The following is an 18,188-nucleotide window of genomic DNA, read 5'->3' as shown; positions in this document are numbered from 1 at the left end:
GGGTGTGCATATGGATGGACTTTGTGGGAAGCCCTTGTACGATATACCCTCTGTAACCATGTTTCTCACCACTGTCCTCTGCCTCTCCACCCTCCTCTCCCACCATACCCTCTCCCTCGCTCCCCGCCTCTGCCCCGTCCGGCCGCCAGCGCCCTCGCCCTCTCCACAGCATCACTGACACCCGGCTGCCCACCGAACCCCCCATACTGCCTCTCCATCCCCGCGAACTTTCCCGCAATCTCCTTCCTCCGATCGATACCCTCGATAGTGAATCCCCAGTAATTCCTCGTCGCCCGCTCGGGATCCTTCCAGATCACATTCCCCAACGCGTCGACGTCTTGTACTTCGTCCGCGGGAGTGTATTTGTCGAAGCAGCGCAGGACGTCTTCGTAGAGAGCAGAAACGTCCTGTTTGAGCTGGACGTCTGCTTCGTGGCCGCCTCCAGGGACCGAGAAGCCGCCCTGAGGTAATGCGGAGGCGAGGAGGGGGTAGCCCCGCGTGCGTTTGAGGTAGAGGCCATTGGTCGCGGGGAGCGCGTGCCAAGGTGCTGAAGGGTCGGAGGGGACGGAGTGGTGGGTCGGGAGGATCCATTTGGTTGGGGAATCGGGGTCCAGGCCGGTTTGGGAGGGGTCGGAGGCGGGGATGTTGGAGACGAGGGTTTCGTAGTCTGTGGTCTCGGATGCGCGGATGGCGGAGCGCATTTGATCTAGGTGGGAGGGGCTGAAAAGGTTGGATTTCTCCCAGAAGGATAGGAGTTCGAGGACGAGAGGTGTGGTGCTTGTGGCTTTCTTGTCGCCACCGCAGCCGCATACGGCCAGCTGGCAGAGCTTGGTGATGTCTGGGCGTAGTTGGTTGATAGGTTCCATATCTCCTTGACCACTTGATCGTCTGTGGCTGTGATAGTGCATCAAGACATCGTGCATGAGATACAGCAGATGTAATCGTTTAAAGGCTGGCTCTGGCGGTTGCTGCACTTTCCCATCCACGATCTTTCCGAGGCCTTCATTCTCATCGCTCGGCTTGGTGGTGTCCACGCGTGTCTCCAGATCCCGAGGCGCGAACGATTTGCTAAGGGTGAGCAGATACTTCGACAGCGCTGCTGTTCTTGAAGCACAGCCGAGAATGTTGCTGATGATGAAAGATTTCGCGACCTACCGTTCCGATCGTGAGCTTACAAATGTCTCCACGAGCTGTCTTGAATGGCATGATGAGTACAAACCTTGATATTGGACGTGGTACAGATATTACACGTCCGCAGAATGGAGCGGGCGAAGAGGGTGGCATCGTCGCGAGAGATCTCCGGCACGCCAGGTTCGGAGCGGAGAAGAGAGGCGATGAAGACGGCGCGGACTACGCTGAGGTCTTGCTGTTGCGCCATGATAAGAGACGTGTTCAATGTGTAGGTAGTGGCAGTGGTAGAAGTTTGTTGGGTGTGAGGTCGGAAGAGATGGACACTGGCCATTGGCTGCTGGAAGACGGAAGCCAACGGGCGGATGCATGAGGGAAGTCGTTGACATGTCTTGGCACGTTTCCCTTGTTCTAAGAAGACCCGGGGAAAAGTTCCTTGAAGACACGCTTCTCGTATGAGCCAAGTACCTACGTTGTTGTCTTAACACAGTAGTACAGCAGTTTGCCACTTCCACGGAGAAGGGCAGTCCTATGGTAGGTAAGAGTAATGCGTCGATTGCTCAATTACCTCATTCTAGTCAATCACGCAACAACAACAACAGCCCGATAATGCACCTTCCCCTCTCCCAATGCCTCCACCGCCTCATTGATCCCCTCCTCCGTCATGGGATACTCCTGTATCGTCGGCCGGATCTTGTGTCTTACGCAGAAGTTGAACATATCCTCGTATTCAGTGCGGTTGCAGACTTTGACGCCGAGGATGTTGATGCCCATGAAGATTGTTGCGGCGAGCGGGACTGGCGTGGGAGCGAGGTCGACTGTCAGGGGAATGACGTTGCCGCACATGGCCATTAGGGGCATGTAACTGACAATGTCAGCCGCGTTGCTCAGCAAGCTTGGAGTGCTGATGACTTACAGCGAGTAGTCCGGTTGCGCGCCGCTGCAGATGAAGAGGTGGTCGAGCGGCTTGATCGATCCTCGAGCTGCCTTGATGTTCTCCGAGGTATACAGCTCGCTCGTCTCGCCTTTCTGCGACTTGATCTCGTCAATGGTATGGTACTCAGTAGCGCCATACTGCATCGCCTCTCCTCTCTTCTTGTCAGAAGACGAGAAGACGACGACCTCACACCCGCTTTTCGCCAGGAACTGAATGGCCAGATGCCCGAGGCCTCCAATCCCCACCACGCCAACCCAGTGGTGCGACATCACTTTGCATCGCTGCATCGCTCCCCACACCGTCGCTCCCGCACACATCAACGGCGCAGCGTCCTTACTCTCCAGCTCATCCGGGATCTTCCTCAAAGCCGAGACGTCCCAAACATTCCCCTTCCCAAACGATCCAGTCTCATTGTCCGCCGCCCACAGCTCCTTGCTGTTCTCACACATCGAGTCGAAGCCGGAGAGACACATCCTGCATTTACCGCAGTACTTCTGCATCCATCCTAGTCCGACACGGTCACCTACTTTCACATCACTGATCAAGTGGGCGGAAGCGCCGAGCGACTCGACGATACCGATGCCTTCATGGCCGAGGGCGGCGCCGGTGTGGGAGAGGTGGAGGTCGGTGCCGCAGACGCCGGAGTGAGTCTGGCGGACGACAGCTTCGGTTGGGCCAGGGGAGGGGTGGAGGGTGGTCTGGACGACTTTCCCGGACGAGGAGCCTTTGAAGGTGATGTACTCGGAAGACATGTTGGGTGGTTGTTTCCGAGCGCAGGAGAGGTTATGAAGTTTCCAGAGGGTTGAGCAAACTGAACAACATATCACACTCTCTCGAGAGGGCACTTGTACATCTTATGTCGAGGCCAGACGACTCGACTAACACACGACATCATCAGGGCTCTTGCTCTGGCCGGGAACGCTGTTCAGATGCTTTATCATCCGAGCAAAGCTCGTTTTGGTACGAGTGAGCAAGATGGCGTTCTAGTCGTATGGATAGAACGTCGGAGATCATCTCGCAACCCCAGGGTTCTCCATAGCATCGACACCATGAAGCTCTGAAGATGTAGGTCGACGAGAATGTTGCGGGAGAAGTCGCTGCGAGGAGTCGAATGCGGCCCTGCGTCCGATGTTCCGAGCTAAGCCTATTCGAGTCTCGGCACCGCGAGGGCCGTAAAAACCTGTGAAAGATGGCTTCACTCCACCGAAAACACAAGCGATTTCGCTTGAGTCGGGGAACGTACCTCGAACGAACAGATGAGAAGGTCTAGTTTGACTCAGCAATAGCTGCACATCATGAGCTTTCCGAGAGAAGAGGGAACACCAGATCACGTAAGGAAACATGGTGGCGAGAACATGCCGTGGAGACTTCACGCCATTGATACCTCACTTCTTGGACCACCATGACGTGCTGGGGAAGATTTCAGGGTAGGCTCATGTAAGCTCCATTCTCTGTAAAGAGGTCCCGCGGGCATATCTCGCTCTTGGCCTTGATATGGCGTCCGATATAAGATCCCAAGCAAGACTCTATCCCAGCTTTTCATCCATCCCGTAACACCTTTAAGCTCTATCCAACTAGCAGTCACACAATCCAACCAAAAGACCCCTCCAACTTCAACCACAATGACGCAGAACAAGTCCCTCATCTTCAAGAAGATCCCCACCGGCACCCCAGTAGCAGGCGAACACCTCGTTGTAGAAGACCGGCCCATCGACCTCGACGCCCCTCTACCCGACAATGGCATCCTGGTCCACAACCTCTACTTCTCCTTCGACCCCTACCAACGCGGCCGCATGCGAGACGTCTCCATCCCCTCCTACTCTCCGGCTTATCCACTAGATCAACCCATCAAGAACTCCTCCATCGCCCGCGTCCTGCGCTCCAACAACCCCCGCTTCTCCAAAGACGACCTGATCACGAACTACATGTCCGGCAACTTCGAGGAGTACAGCCTCATCCCGGAATCCGAGCTGTCGGCGGAAGTCGTCTGGAAACTCGACAACCCCTACGACCTCCCACCGCAGGACTTCCTCGGACCGCTGGGGATGCCGGGGTTGACGGCGTATAGCTCGTTCTACGAGATCGGGCAGCCGAAGCGGGGGGAGACGATTTTCATCTCAGCGGCGAGCGGGGCTGTGGGGTCGTTGGTCGGGCAGCTGGCCAAGCGGGAAGGGTTGAGGGTGATTGGGAGTGTGGGCGATGATGCGAAGCTGGAGTATATCCTCAAGGATCTCGGGTTCGACGCTGGGTTCAACTACAAGAGGGAGAGTCCGATGGACGGGTTGAAGAGGCTGGCGCCGGATGGTATTGATGTGTACTACGAAAGCGTCGGTGGCGCGCATCTCGAAGCCGCACTCTCTTCCCTCAAACTCAACGGACGCATCGGTACGTATCCCGCCTTTCACCCACATTAACTGCCACTGACCCCTATTAGTCGTCTCCGGCATGATATCCGACTACAACAAGCCCTTTGAGCAAAAATACGGCGTGCGCAACCTGCAAGTCTTCTTCGAGAAGCGGCTGAAAATGCAAGGTTTCATTGTGGCCGATCTCAGCCCCAAGTACTTTGAAGAGCACCAGAAGAACGTGCAGAAGTGGATGAAGGAGGGGTCGCTCAAGGCCAAGATGGCCGTGACTGTCGGGATGGATCAGGCGGCTGAGGGATTGTTGGGGCTGTTTGAGGGGAGCAATTTTGGGAAGGCGATTCTGCAGGTGGGGAAGTAAGGTCTGAGTGTTTGTTAGTGTGTGAGCGTTCTGAATATGGCATATCATTTACCTCCTTCTCCTTCGTCGCAGGGTGTTTCGCTTCGCACATCACTCGCTACACTGGCAGCCAGCTCGTACGTGTCTCAGAGATGGGTGGTCGGGGTCTCGAGACCTCTCCAGTACCGGTATGGCTAGTCGGACTCACCTCACTCGCTGCGGTGGTACCAATGGACTTGACGAATGGAGGAGAATCACAGCAGCAGCAACAACGGCCGATCAGACCTCTCTCATTGTCTGCCTACCCCCCTCCCCACCCCCACCCCCTCCACCCCCAGGCAAACTCAACCCCCCAATCCTCCTCGCAATCGTATCGCCGACCGCGTCGACGGCCCCGCGGGGACTTTTCAAACTCACCTCGCGCCGCTGCGCCCGCACGGCGAACAGCCGCACCGCCGTCCCCGCCCACACGCGCGCCGGGTCCGCCGCGTAGACCCAGCCCCAGAGCATGCTGGCGTACCATCCCAGCGCGCGCGCGGTCCAGCGGAAGGTCTGCACTTTGACTGTAGTGGGGCGGTTAGCGTTGCGGGTTTGGAGAAGGAGGGGGGAAAGCTTACCCTCGCTGGGGGACGACGGTGGCGCGCCGACTAGGTCGGCGTGTTTGGCGGTGGTGGCGGTGGCGGGGGTGGTGGTGTTGGTGGAGGGGTCGGAGGTGGAGAGCCTGGGGCCGCCACGCTGGTCGATTGTTGATAAAATTTTATGCAATGGTGCGTATGGGAGCCAGCTGCTGAGCTAGTACAGCGACTGTTAACACACTGTCCTCTTGTTTGCGGGACGGAGAAGGGGCGCTGGACTTACCCACTCTGCTGTAGGAGAGAATGATTGATTGTATGTAGTGTTTGATGTGTGTGTGTTCAATGCGTGTAAGCTGGTGGTGCTGGTGTTTTGTGAAGTGGAGCGAGAGAAGGAAGAGAGTCCTGCTGGCTGCTTGCCCCGTGCTTTTTCGCTCATACTGCGGCTCTGTAGGGGCAGGGCGTCATTTGGCACAGCAACAGATGCGCTTGCGTGACTTGAGATGCTTGGGGTCGCCTCGTCGTCCTCGTCTTCATCGTCTCCGATTGCAAAAGCGCTATCTTCGGGTACATTGCTGAGTGCTGGCGACCTCGTTGCTCGAGCGCTATCGAGAGACGCGTTGCGGATTGGACTTCTGACACCTGCAAATTCGCCAGCATCCTTGCGCTCCTTGGTGGACCGATCGAGCTCCTCCAATGCGCCGTCGACAGTAAAGTCTCGCAATGCCTCAAATCGTTTTCGACTCCGGACGACAGCATCAACAAAGCGCCGGTTCTCTGATCGCGCGGTTAGCATAAAGACAATTCACCCGAAGCGCTGCATCGACGCCACCCGAGGGGCCACCGCCACGAGAACAAAGGACATTCCCAAGGTGCACTCTCAACAAATCACTACAACAGGAGAACGCACCTTCTTGTTGATGCTCAAGTAGCGCATTCATCGCGTCCAGCAACGAGAACAGCAGCACGTAGTTCGTCTCGTTTGCCAACAAGAACGAGGGCTGCGACATGGACACGAAGGCATTCAAGAGCATGGAACTAGTAGCGCGCTGCAGGTCCTGGACATAGGGCGCGATGTTATTTATGATCGCCAGCAGGGCCGGGTGTAGGGACTCGAGGCCTCGGTTCGACCCGGTCAGGAGCGTGTGAATGTGCTTCGATCACGTCAGCCAACTTCTAACGCCACGCGATTATTCCTCCGCAGGACGTACCCCGATCAAGAAATCAGCATAACTGCCATGGAAATTAGGAATCTGCAGCGCCGGCGGCAGCGTCTCTTGAAAGGTGAAAGGCGTGTTGAGCTTCTTGCCAAACTTCTCCTCGACGCTCAACGTCTGGAGGATGAAGACACACATGCGCACAATACCTTGCCTCGAAGGGTCGTCCTTGGCCTCGACGGCGTAGTAGAGGACGAGAACGACGAAGTCTTTGGCACGGTCGGTGTCGATAAGGTAGCTGCGGAAGCGCTTGTTGCACTGCAGCAACTCCCAGAACAGAGAGAGCGTCTCTGGTGCTATTGGTGCTGCCGGCTGGTTGGTGAGACGCTGGACTGGCCGGAATATGCCTGAGGTCTGAAAGAAGCGTCAGCTTAACCGTCGTCCTTACCACCCAGCAAGAACATCCTTACCGGCTGCATCAAGATCTGCCTCAGACCTTCGCAGATGAACTGGAAGTCTTCCGCACGGTGGAGCCGGCCAAGTGCTTTGCGGAACTCGTTGGCTCCATTGTTGGGCACCGGATACGTGATCAGCACTAGCAAGAACTGAAGGCTGTACGTTACCAGCGCCTGCTTCGAGTCCTTGTTCGCAGCGCTGAGGTCGATAGAGAAGCCCCATGGGTTCTGATGATACTTCAGGACCTGCGTGGACAAGACATGTCAGTCACGATCGCCCTGTCGACTTTCAAGAAGCAGGTCGGGTCAGAAAGCTGGGCCAGTTGCACGGTCCTACTCTTGTAGACTTCTGCCTGTCTCCTTACTCTCTCGTTGTTAAGCCATGAAAAGGACTCACCGTATTCAGTAGCGAGCAGAGAGTGTTCAGGATGACCTGCCGATCACTCTGCGTCGTCAGGTAAGTGAGCGGCTTGACGTCTTTCTCTGCTACAATGCCTATTCCTTCTGTCAGCTACACGTTCAATCATCTCCTCCCACGGCATCCACTTACCCGGCGCGAGATACATCGCCCGGCTACTTAGCGCAAGCAGCAGCCGGAGCACCTCCATAGCATTCCTCTCATTCTCCTTGCTCATCCCCACGCCCTTATTGGCACCGATTCCGCTCTGCCACACGACAAACTTCGGCTTCAGCTCCGGCAGACCGTTATCATCGTTCCTCGGAGGCAGAGTAAAGTTCGGGAAGAAGAGGTAGTTGATCAGTATATCCAGCAACTGCTCTCCAAGCGGCGGACCAAGCACAGCGTCTTTCTGCTGCTCCGGCACCGTCTTCGTCTCATTCAGGCCATCGAAGTACTTCTTCTGCCCGCTCTTGGGGTTGACGTACTCTGCCGGCTTCCGTGGGGCCCAGAAGAACTGTGCTTCCCAGTCGTTCAGATGGTCGGCTTCGTAGATGTACGGCAGCAGTCGTGTGAGGACGCGGACGCCGTTGAGCACTTCCAATGTTATCGGTGCGTGGGGGTCGTCGTAGACTCGTCTTGTCTGCAGAGCGTGCAGACGGCCGATGGTGCGGTATATGAGCGTCTCGGCATTCTTGCGTGGGCTGGACTGGCTGTGCAGCGGTCGGTCGGCGGGAGTGTTGAGAGTGAGACTGCGGAGGTCGTTGGCGGACCAGAGGTTCTGGACGTCTTCGGCTGTTTCGGGGAGCTGGAGGAACTGTGGTATACATCATTAGTCCGCTGTATGCTCCGAGTCTGGACTTGGATGCTCCGCCAGCACCAACACCACCACCTCGCAGCAGATTGTATGGAGGTTGACATACCCGCGACCACCACTGACTGTCAATAGGTATATTCTCATCGCCAGCTAGGCGGAAGATGTCCTCCTTGAACGCGAGCTTACTCTCCGACGCGCCCATCGTGCATTGGAAGGGTAGGAAGGTCAGAGGAGGCGGAGAACGTTATCTGCTCGGCGCCGCACTCGGTATACGTCCAGCTGTGGTCATGAGCCCGCGCGATGTTGTTTGTTATTTGCTCTGGATGCCTCAGATCTCAAGCACATCTGACGCCATGTGGCTTCGAGGTCGTCCCTGCATTTGGAGCGGAAGTGGAGTTGATGAAGGCAGGGGCCGATCCTTCGTCCACACCTGCTCTTTCCTTGGGTTCTGTTGTCTTTTTCTTATCTGACCACTTACTCAACGACCGTCTCTCAGTGACGGATCAGAAGAGACTGCAAAACATGTTCTTCGACTCAGGCACGCGAAAGAGACCATCACGATTCTTCATGCGCCCGGCAAGAAGCTCCACTGCTGAAACTATCAAATGGGCTTTCCAGCAACAGCGAGGTTGATGAGACATGTCGTGACCAACGGCGATGACTGCTGGCTCTCCGCAAAAAGGCGGCCGACGAGGTTCAAGACCGTTTGAGTGCGCATGGCTTCGGTGCATACAGTCTACCTGGCTCCTAAGGCCGATCGGTCATCGTCGCCTGTTGCTACCCATGGCTGCTATCTGTCCACATCTAATGAGCTCTCACCCCATCATACAAGTACCCAACAACTCTCTTCTCCAGCTTCCTCGGAGGCGGGTACACCTTGTGTCCACACTCACGAGGAGTAGGCTTGGGCGCTGATGGCTTCTGCTGCTGTGGCTTCGCCGCAGGTTCACTCCCACCTTTGTTCTGAGCCGCCTGTTGCTTCGCAAGCTCCTGTTCTCTCCTCTTGAGCGTGGCTTGTTGGTTCGTAAGCTCTTGTTCGTTCTTCTTCAGGGCAGCTTCTCTCTGCTCAATATCCTTCTTCCTCTGATTTTCGAGCTTCTTCAGCTCTTCCTCTTTCTCTGCTACTGTCTTCTCTCGCGCCTCCAATTTTCCACTATCTGCCGCTGCAGCAGCGGCCTGTCCACTCTCCAGCACCGGATTGAACGATGCAGAGCTCTCAGCGTCTACGATCCACCAGGCGAGCCAGTACTCTCGAGCTTTCTGCGGCACACTTCAGCATCTCCAATCCATCCACTTGCGGAGCCCGACTTACCACCATCTGCCACATATGCACGTAATTATTGTCCCTGTACACGCCCTCAAAATCGTTCAAATACGAAGCACCGCTCGTACAAGCATTCGACCGGATCAAACACGACTTCGGCGTCGGGCTGCCCTCCAACGTCCACCATTGCTTCTCCCCAACGCCAATCCGACCCCAGTTGATCTTGTTCGGCTCATTGTTCCGCAGGTACTGGCCATCGGCGCAACTCTTAAAGGCGACGGTGTTGGGCTCTTCACCAGTTTCAAGAACCCAGTGCTGGCGCTTGTCGTTGTCTTTGGGTAGGCAGTCGAGCACGCCTTGCGCGGTTTGGGTGTTCTCGAGGCATTTGCCGCCGGAGACGGTTACGATGTAAAAGGCTTTTTGGTCGGACATTTTTGTGGTGTGCTGATTGAAATTGTACAGACAAACGACGTGGATCTAGGACGTTCTCCGCGGCAAAGAGAAGCACTGTGATGACTACAGCATGGAGCACTACGCCAGGACTATCAACTACAGCAGCAGAGGTGCACTAGGCTGTGATCCAGAGGCGACTGCCATGGCCATATCCACCAAATGCGCGTTGTGAAGACAATTTTATATGCACCACATCGAGCTCGAACCCGGCACTCGATTCATCGGCAACATGGATCACAAGATAAACCCTCGTCAGATCGTGATTAAAGTTGGTGCAGTCGACCGAAGGGTCTGGAGATCGACGTTGTGCAGATGCCTGTTGAGGTATTTGTCTGGCCCATCTCTTCAAGTTGAACCTTGCAGGTTCGGGGTCCACCGATCAACAGAATCGAGCGACCGGATTCACCAGCCTCACAAATACTTTGGCGTCGACCACTGTTGTTCGTCAACCTTACTCATGTGTTACTGAAGTGTGTTGAACAGAAGAGGTACAAGCTCCTACAAGCTTGGTGAATCCGCCGGCCAAGCTCCACCTCCAGACAACTGACTTTGACTATTATTCCACACACGTTCTCTACATCTCCGCGAGATCTTCGTACTGTCAACACTGTTCGAAATGTTCCTCCCACCGTCTCGAGCGGCACCTATCCGAGGCACAGCGAATGGAAGATGAAGGTTGCGTGTGATATCAAAGTCGGCATCGAAGCTGGTGTCCAACGTTCTACAAGAATGCCAGGTAAAAGATTTCATATATCACTCTTATACAATCCCCAGCACCGCCGGAGGCTTCTGACTATATCCACGATCATGTTCTCGTACTCGTCTGTTTCGTTGTTTACACTGCTGTGCTCCGCCCTCTCCTACCCCAGCGTCTTCCCAACGAGCAACAGCACCAACAGCAATAGCACAAAATGCCGCTGCTTTCCCGGCGACGACTGCTGGCCCTCGCAAGAAGAATGGAACAACTTCAACAAGACGGTCGGCGGCAAACTCATCGCTACTGTGCCCATTGGAAGCGTCTGCCACAACTCAGACTTCGGCTCGTTCGACGAAGAGGCATGCCGGACTTTGCAAGGCCACTGGCCATACCCCAAAACGCACTTTGAGTCCAGCTCGTCCATCATGGCGCCCTACTTCACCAACTACAGCTGCAACCCGTTCTCGAAGCCGGATGCTCAGTGCACCATGGGCAACTACGTCTCGTACGCCGTCAACGCTACGGGGACGGAGGACTACCAAGACACCATTGCCTTCGTTCGCAAGCACAACATCCGCATGGTCATTCGAAACACTGGCCACGACTACCTCGGCAAGTCCACCGGTGCAGGAGCTCTAGCAATCTGGACGCATCACATGAAAGACATGGAGCTGATAGACTACAAGTCTCCTTCATACACCGGCAAAGCGATGAAGATGGGCGCCGGCGTCCAAGTCTGGGAATCGTATAAATTCACGCACGACCACGGCTACACGAACGTCGGTGGTGACTGCGCCACCGTCGGCGTAGCAGGCGGGTACACACAGGGCGGCGGCCATGGGCCTGGTGCTTCAAAGTTCGGTCCAGCCGCTGACCAGGCGCTGGAGTGGGAAGTCGTCACAGGCACTGGCGAGGTGCTCACAGCGAACCAAGAGCAGAACCAAGATCTCTACTGGGCTCTGTCCGGGGGAGGGGGCGGGACCTATGGCGTCGTCAGTTCGCTGACTGTTAAGGTGTATCCTGACCTGAAGAGCTCTGCCGCAAACCTGACGTTCCCCTTTGAAGGCACGAACAATGAGTCCTTCTGGGATGCCGTGGAAACATTCATCCACGAATCACCCAGTCTTATGGAGAGCGGCTGCTTCGCCATCTGGTCCTTCGACGCCAAAGAAGGATTCCGTTTGTGGCCGACAAACTGTCCCGGGCTGCCTCAAGCGGATCTGCAGAAGATTCTGAGCCCGACGCTGGAGAAGCTGAGACAGCACAATATCTCACACAGTACGTCCGCCTTCCACCCACAACAGCACCCTGCTAACCTTAGCCCAGAATTCATGATCGACGAGTTCGACACATTCTACTCCAGCTACCAGACCTTCAACGCCCGCCACGAAATCAGCACCACCATCCAAGGCAGCCGTCTCATCCCCCGCTCCGTCTTCGACACAAACTTCACCCAACTAATGTCCATATACCGCCACTACGTCGCCGCCGGCCTCTCTGTCGCCGCAACAGCCAACAACGAATCCATGCAAAACTTCCCCCCCACCACCAACTCCGTCGACCCGGTGCGTCGGCAGGCCGTCTTCAATTCCATGATGTCGATGCCGTTGCATCCGACCGACCACGCCATAAACCAAGCCCGCTACGCCGAAATGACGAACACATACCTCCCCTTGCTGACCAACCTCACCCCCGGCGCGCGCGCGTACATGAACGAGGCGGATTACCAGCAGCCGGATTGGCAGAAGGTGTTCTACGGGGAGAATTACGCGAGGTTGTTAGGGGTTAAAGATAAGTACGATCCGGAGGGGATTTTCTTCGCGGTGACGGGGGTGGGGAGTGAGCAGTGGTTTCAAGATCGGGATTCTAGGTTGTGTCGGGTGAGGTAGATACATATCGGTTAAAGGGGAGAGAGAGAGGGAGAGGTGGAGTGATGAGTATGACTGGAGCTTTTCGATGAACTGTCTACCAGCTGCATCGTAGTGACTGCACTCTTTAGCAATCACATGATAGCACAACGATCTGTTCCCCGATCCCATTCTAGTAAAACACCCCCAGTGAAAGCTGTCCCGTACGAGCGCCTCGCTGCCTGTCCATATCGTTCGCATTCACGATGTGGCTCACCATCCCTTCCCCACCATAATTACTTCGAAACAAAAGAAAGTGTTGAACGTCCCGCGAAACCGTCTAATACGCCGGCTCATCCTCCCAGATCGGCGCCTTCTCCACCTCCTGGCTCCACGTAACCTTGCCCTTCTCATCGAACCAAGCCTGGTCGTCCGTCATCTCGAAACCCTCGCCAATCTTCTGCCTGCTCGCCCTGACTTCCTGGCCGGAGAGACCGTAGGCGTCGCGTGCGATCCAGACAATGGGGCACTCCGAGATGATGGCCGGGTGGACGTAGGCGTCCTGCTCCTCCTCGCGCGTGTACGGGCGGGAAGGCGTGTTCAGGAGCGGGGAGATGGACGTGATGGCGTTAGAGGCGGCTGTTTGCGGCTTGAAGAACGCTTTGATGCGGGTCATCATGCCGGGTTTCGCAGCGGGGGCAACGTTGGGCTCGGGTTTGGCGGCCGCGTAGCCCGCGTAGCCGTCGTTGTCGACGTGGCCGTTGTGGGTTGCGCCGTTGCCGTTATGGGTTGCGCCGCCGTTGTAGGCTTGCGGGTTGTGGGAGTAGCCCTGGTGAGCGCCATGCTGGTCGATGCCGGGGTACTTCTCGGCGTCGGCGCCGCCTGCGGGGTGCTCCATCTGGGAGATAAAGCCAGCAGAGCCCTCACTTGGGAGGTCGTCGCGGAGCTTCTGCAGAGACCGGTTCATGAAGACGTGCCATACGATGGTGCCCGCGAGGCAGATGATCATGAGCACCAACGGCCCGATGGCCATGTTGGTACTGCTGGTACCGATGGCGAAGAGACCGATCAAGCAAATTTCGGACAGGTAAATGCCCGTAGTGAGCTGCTGGAGCGCGCGCGCGTACGATTCGCCGCGGGTTGAGACCTGCGTGCCAAGGGTGAATAGTACGTTGTAGCGGAATCCGAGATAGAGGAGGAAGAAGCCGACTGTGGCGAATCCTAGAACCAGAGGTGCAATGCACGAGTACGCCAGCGCGATGACGCCCAAGTTAGTGAATTTGGGGTAGAGAGCTCCCCATCCAACTCCAGCGAGGCTGACGAAGCGGTTGTATTGCTTACGCGGCGTCTTGTCCAGAATCTTGCCCAAGATCAAGAAGAACAGCAGTGGTGCTATGTTCAAGAATTGCAGCGACGCCGTCAAGAGCCCGAAGATGATGAAGTAGGAGATGTAGAAGTTGGATGCCCTTGGAAGGTTCTGTGCAAGCAGCGTCGGGGCCTGTGTTGGGTCGTCGATAATGTCTCCCACCACAGCGGCGGCTCCGGAGGAGAAGGTGGTGATGAGGAACACCTGAATGACCTGGAAGGGGAAGTACCAGCCCTGGACCTTGAGCTGCGCCGAGCCGAGTGTGGGTTCAAACAGCTTAGCCATGATGTTCATGATGATGGGGACGAGCAACATCAGAACGGCGAGCAAGACCACGGGGAGAAGACCAGTGACGACACCAAGAATGGACGATGGGATCTGGTTGATGAAGCTCAAGAATGGCACCGTATCGGTCAGCGAGTCGATGTTCGAGATGGCACCAATGACGGCAACCGGGATGGTCCAGAAGATGCAGAGGAACCAGACAAAGGCGGTGCAGACAATGTTGAACAGTTGCACCGTGGCGAACGACTTGATGACGTTCTTCCAGAGGACCTCATCCGGCGTCATGCCGATCTCCTTGGGTGTCATCTTCACCTTGCTCTTCGCTTTGCTCTTCGCGCCCGCTTGCTGGAGAGCGTTGTGGGCGGCAGCAACACTCTCAAACTCGATGAACAGGGCACCCTGGGGCTCCGAACGATCATGGCGCAGGGCGGCCTGGTCGGAGGCAACTTGTGGAATCAGGCGGTGGAGTTCGCTGCGAGCCCAGTCGATGGTGTTGACCTTCTTGCCGAGGGGCAGGAACTTGAGAACGGGCAAGCGATGAGTGGGTACGTCCTTCTTGTCCACAGTGACAGCATTCCCGCGCCCACCTGGACCAGTGGCAGGAGATGAAGAATTGCCCTTCTTCTCGGCCTTGAGCTGACGCTTGGTAACGTTGGTCAGAAGCTTCATTTCACCCGTCTCGAGCTTGGTTGCGGCAGTGTCGCGGTCGTCAACATCGTCGGCGAGCTGCTTTGGAACGGTCACGAGCCAGACTTTGCGCACGCCGTTGTACTCGCGGCGTACAGCGTCCTCGTTGCGGAACTCTTCCGGAACGTTGACATAGAGAATGGTGCGGGTCGAGATGCGGGCCTTCTGGTAGGGCGACAGGAAGTAATGCTGCTGCAGGCGGACGAAATAGTGCGACTCGCGCCAGATCATGAACATGACCCAGCCCAGGAAGACCCAGGCCATGATCGCTTGCGCGTAGTACCTCGGCCCGGGTTGGACGTGGCTAAAGGTCAAGATGTCCAAGCCTGAGCCAGGCCCAGATCCAGTGGCATTGACCGGGAAGAGGACAGGCCAGGTGAGGAAGCAGCCGACGAGGCACATGATAGCGAGCATGCGGAAGAAGCGAAGCCAGAGGTAGTTGTCGATGGACGCATGGCCGAGAACGAAGTCGTCCCTCAGCATGCTGTACTCCTTGCGCCATCCCAAGAAACCGGGGGACTGCTTGGGCGAGCGCTGCCAGTTGCGAAGAGAGGCGATGAAGGTGCGTGGTTGGTAGACGCGATGGAGCTTCTTGGCCAAGAAGAGGAAGACCAGGAAGATGACGGAGGAGATGAGGAGGACGGGCACGAGAGTCGACACGAGCGCCGATAATGACGAGCCTTGATCCGTGTGCGAGTCCTGCTGCTTGGCATTGCCGCCGCTCTAGAGGTGAGGTGTCAGCAATGGTGGAAGAATGGGGGTGATGGAGTGAGGTCCATGGGATACACACCTGTCGTGCGAACAACACGCTCGGCGCGTCGGCCATGGCGGCCATGGTGCGGGTGAGGGTGGTGGGCAGGTGGTAGATGTCAAGCATCCACCGCCGTGATGATGGGATGCTGCACAATAACAACGACGCGGTTGGTAAGTGATGAAGTTGGATGAAGGGAAGAAATGAGGTGAGGTAGGGAGGTTGGAAGCGGGCACAGAAAGAAAGGCTCCCTTTGTTTTGTGCCACGGTAGGAGGTCGCACCTGCACTTCTTGCACTTGCGCCCGTTGAGAATTGAGTTCTAGATTCGAGATGAAGCTACGTCACCGGCAAACTCTAAGAGCTGCAAGCCACCGCCTCTACCGCATCTTCAGCGCCTCGCAGCTCCTGATTCGACTTGGCCGCTCCTCCCTCTGCAGACGCCCCTCGGTGTCGACGGAAGGCCCAGGCCATTGGAATGCGATCAGCCGCTACCGCCACAGCTCGACCAGGATTTTCTCCCTGAGCCCAGCCACAGGCGAAACCGGTTGACGGGCGGCAGAGACTGCAGACTGACGATGTCGATCACGCTGCTGATCGCGTGCAAATTTGGCTACAGATTCGATGAATGTGAGACAAAGCACATCCACATCCAGGAACACTCATCTCCCCTGTTTGCACGTTCTTCTTCTATCGACACCCATCAACACAATCTCTGCAAAGCGGCTCTCCTTTAAGAGCGCTCACACCACCCCCATATATACTCTCGCCGAGTGCTTGGGGCCCGTGGAGTGGCCGCAACACAGAGTTTCCATTCGTGCGCGGGGATCGACCAACGTAGCAGGATATCGGGCAGCGCGATGCTTGCTCGGCTGGCAGGCGTTGGGGAAAGTTGTGGCGTGCAGACGTCGAGACATCAATGGTCTCTAGCTGTTATCTCTATACCGGAGAGTCAAGTTACCGAAGAAGCCGGAGGAGGAGCGAAGGAAGACCTCTTGGTAACAATCCTACAGTCGGGTTCATCTCGTCCTCCATGTCCTTCCCGCCCGCGACAATTCAAGGAGTTGCTGATTGAAAGTTCTGCACACTGGAAGTGCTAAGCTGCCCTGCTGATCGCTTCAAGACCCAGCTCAATTGCAAAGGCATGTCTCAATGGAGCTGTCATCCTATGCAAGAAAACACCCAAGGATTCTCAGATCTCTCTCAACGTCTGCGCATGCTGTTATGTGTACGTCTCACAGACAGCAGGGCAACGACGACTGGAAACTCGCCAAGCCGTGCTTCCATCACGCAAAGCATGTCTATTCCCCCTGTCGTCGACCCTGGCCTGCCGCCAAAGGGATCGTGGCACCCGAGAATCACACTGCCATGAGACCAGTGCGTGGTTTGCTGAAGGCTCCACAGTGCGAGCAGGCAATAGAGTTCCAAGAGAGTGGAGGGCTTTCCTTTCTTTGACAGTCTTGAGGTGCTTGCAGAAATGGAGGATCCTTATGTCATAGCTGAAGCTGAGTTTCTGATGACGGACACAGAACGGGAGGAGCTCGAGGAAGAGCAGGAGGAGGACGGCTCGGCAACGCGCAAACCGGTGCTGTGGGCATGAACCTTGCACGGGAAATATTTCAGCAAGAGTGCAGGCTCCCGGATAAAGGCTCAGCTGGTGCAGTGGTGGAGGGTGCCAAACAGCGCCCTGAAGCCCCCAACACCTATGTCTGAGTCCCTTCGAGAGTCATCGGCTGGCATAGCGAACCAAGCGGCTTGCTATCGGAGGTACCTCTCCGCTGGCCAACGACGAAGTTGCGCAAGAGCTGGCTCTCTGCGGAGTGGTCAGAAGACGGTGCATGATCACCAAGGAAGGCAGCAGCATGGTAAAGCTTTTGCACGTCGCTGTTGGAACTGCTCTTGCGTGTCTTCCTCCTGACGATACGCGCGCATCATGGCCCTTCATATGGGCGTGACGTGCGCTCTTCACCCCTTGGGCCAGCTTACAAGCTCATGGATGCTGATGAAGGACGTGTTTCTCCATCTGGGAAAACGCGGCTCCTCTGGCGGTCGAAAGCGAAATAGGCCTGAGAACCACTCCTCTTCTGTCATTTGAAATGTCTTCTGCTGCACCTTCTCTTTCGGCCGGACTAGTTCTATATCCTAGCAGAGTTCGCGGCCGCAACCTCTTCTCAAATGCAAATCTCACCTCAGACGTGTGTTTACACACTCACCGTCTATTTGTATCCGTCGCATCAGCATCACTTGCATAGGGCGGAACTCTGTACAATTACCTAGGCACAATGATCGAGACGTTGATGAGTGATATTTATCTGCACCTCTGAGCAGCGGCCGACGTTTCCTAGTGATGAGACCGCAAGGGTTTTGACCATCTCGAGTGCGTTCATGTGTATCGCCGAGCGAACATGATCAACTGATGAAGGAGCAAAAGAAGCGTCCCTTCAATAGAACATAGAGCCATCCTCCGCACAACGCGCGTCATTGTTTTGAGACAGCCGTTGTCATTGGTAGCAATCGATCTGAAACAACAGATCTCACGAGGGCCGAGCCGCTCGCGCAGCAACGGTCGTAGTCCATTGCGTGCTCATTATTGATGCGGCCGCGTTGCTGCCACCAACAAGCCGGCGTCGTCGTCAACGATGCGGCACAGGATCACCATCCATGAGCGGGATCA

At 56.2% G+C, this 18,188-nt stretch overlaps 7 protein-coding genes across 7 annotated transcripts; 2 read left to right on the top strand and 5 right to left on the bottom strand.

Moving 5' to 3' along the window:
• Nucleotides 1-65: 65 nt before the first annotated feature.
• LTR77_008281 (uncharacterized protein) lies at nt 66-1,378 on the bottom strand (the record flags this gene model as incomplete). Its single annotated transcript, XM_064805514.1, has 2 exons — nt 66-1,151; nt 1,220-1,378. The coding sequence occupies 2 exons, from the start codon at nt 1,376-1,378 to the stop codon at nt 66-68; spliced, it is 1,245 nt and encodes a 414-aa protein (XP_064656619.1).
• Nucleotides 1,379-1,710: 332 nt separating this feature from the next.
• LTR77_008280 (uncharacterized protein) lies at nt 1,711-2,817 on the bottom strand (the record flags this gene model as incomplete). The annotated part of the gene is given in 2 exon segments (XM_064805513.1): nt 1,711-2,032; nt 2,045-2,817. The coding sequence occupies 2 exon segments, from the start codon at nt 2,815-2,817 to the stop codon at nt 1,711-1,713; spliced, it is 1,095 nt and encodes a 364-aa protein (XP_064656618.1).
• An 870-nt stretch (nt 2,818-3,687) lies between these two features.
• LTR77_008279 (uncharacterized protein) lies at nt 3,688-4,789 on the top strand (the record flags this gene model as incomplete). Its single annotated transcript, XM_064805512.1, has 2 exons — nt 3,688-4,450; nt 4,500-4,789. 2 exons carry the CDS (start codon nt 3,688-3,690, stop codon nt 4,787-4,789), a joined length of 1,053 nt encoding a protein of 350 aa, XP_064656617.1.
• Nucleotides 4,790-5,047: 258 nt separating this feature from the next.
• LTR77_008278 (uncharacterized protein) lies at nt 5,048-8,368 on the bottom strand (the record flags this gene model as incomplete). Its single annotated transcript, XM_064805511.1, has 9 exons — nt 5,048-5,331; nt 5,386-5,503; nt 5,627-6,117; nt 6,251-6,494; nt 6,552-6,911; nt 6,968-7,198; nt 7,350-7,447; nt 7,503-8,166; nt 8,273-8,368. The coding sequence occupies 9 exons, from the start codon at nt 8,366-8,368 to the stop codon at nt 5,048-5,050; spliced, it is 2,586 nt and encodes an 861-aa protein (XP_064656616.1).
• Nucleotides 8,369-8,970: 602 nt separating this feature from the next.
• Nucleotides 8,971-9,862, bottom strand: LTR77_008277 (uncharacterized protein; the record flags this gene model as incomplete). The annotated part of the gene is made up of 2 exons (XM_064805510.1): nt 8,971-9,426; nt 9,479-9,862. 2 exons carry the CDS (start codon nt 9,860-9,862, stop codon nt 8,971-8,973), a joined length of 840 nt encoding a protein of 279 aa, XP_064656615.1.
• An 828-nt stretch (nt 9,863-10,690) lies between these two features.
• On the top strand, nt 10,691-12,469 carry LTR77_008276 (uncharacterized protein; the record flags this gene model as incomplete). Its single annotated transcript, XM_064805509.1, has 2 exons — nt 10,691-11,858; nt 11,907-12,469. The coding sequence occupies 2 exons, from the start codon at nt 10,691-10,693 to the stop codon at nt 12,467-12,469; spliced, it is 1,731 nt and encodes a 576-aa protein (XP_064656614.1).
• Nucleotides 12,470-12,767: 298 nt separating this feature from the next.
• On the bottom strand, nt 12,768-15,600 carry PHM7_1 (phosphate metabolism protein 7; the record flags this gene model as incomplete). Its single annotated transcript, XM_064805508.1, has 2 exons — nt 12,768-15,488; nt 15,556-15,600. 2 exons carry the CDS (start codon nt 15,598-15,600, stop codon nt 12,768-12,770), a joined length of 2,766 nt encoding a protein of 921 aa, XP_064656613.1.
• Nucleotides 15,601-18,188: the final 2,588 nt, after the last annotated feature.

This window comes from Saxophila tyrrhenica (genome assembly GCF_035928015.1).
Source record: "Saxophila tyrrhenica strain CCFEE 5935 chromosome Unknown scaffold_13, whole genome shotgun sequence".
Lineage (NCBI taxonomy): Eukaryota > Fungi > Ascomycota > Dothideomycetes > Mycosphaerellales > Extremaceae > Saxophila > Saxophila tyrrhenica.
The sequence above is the reverse complement of the archived record's forward strand: the minus strand, read 5'-3'. Positions and strand labels throughout refer to the sequence as shown.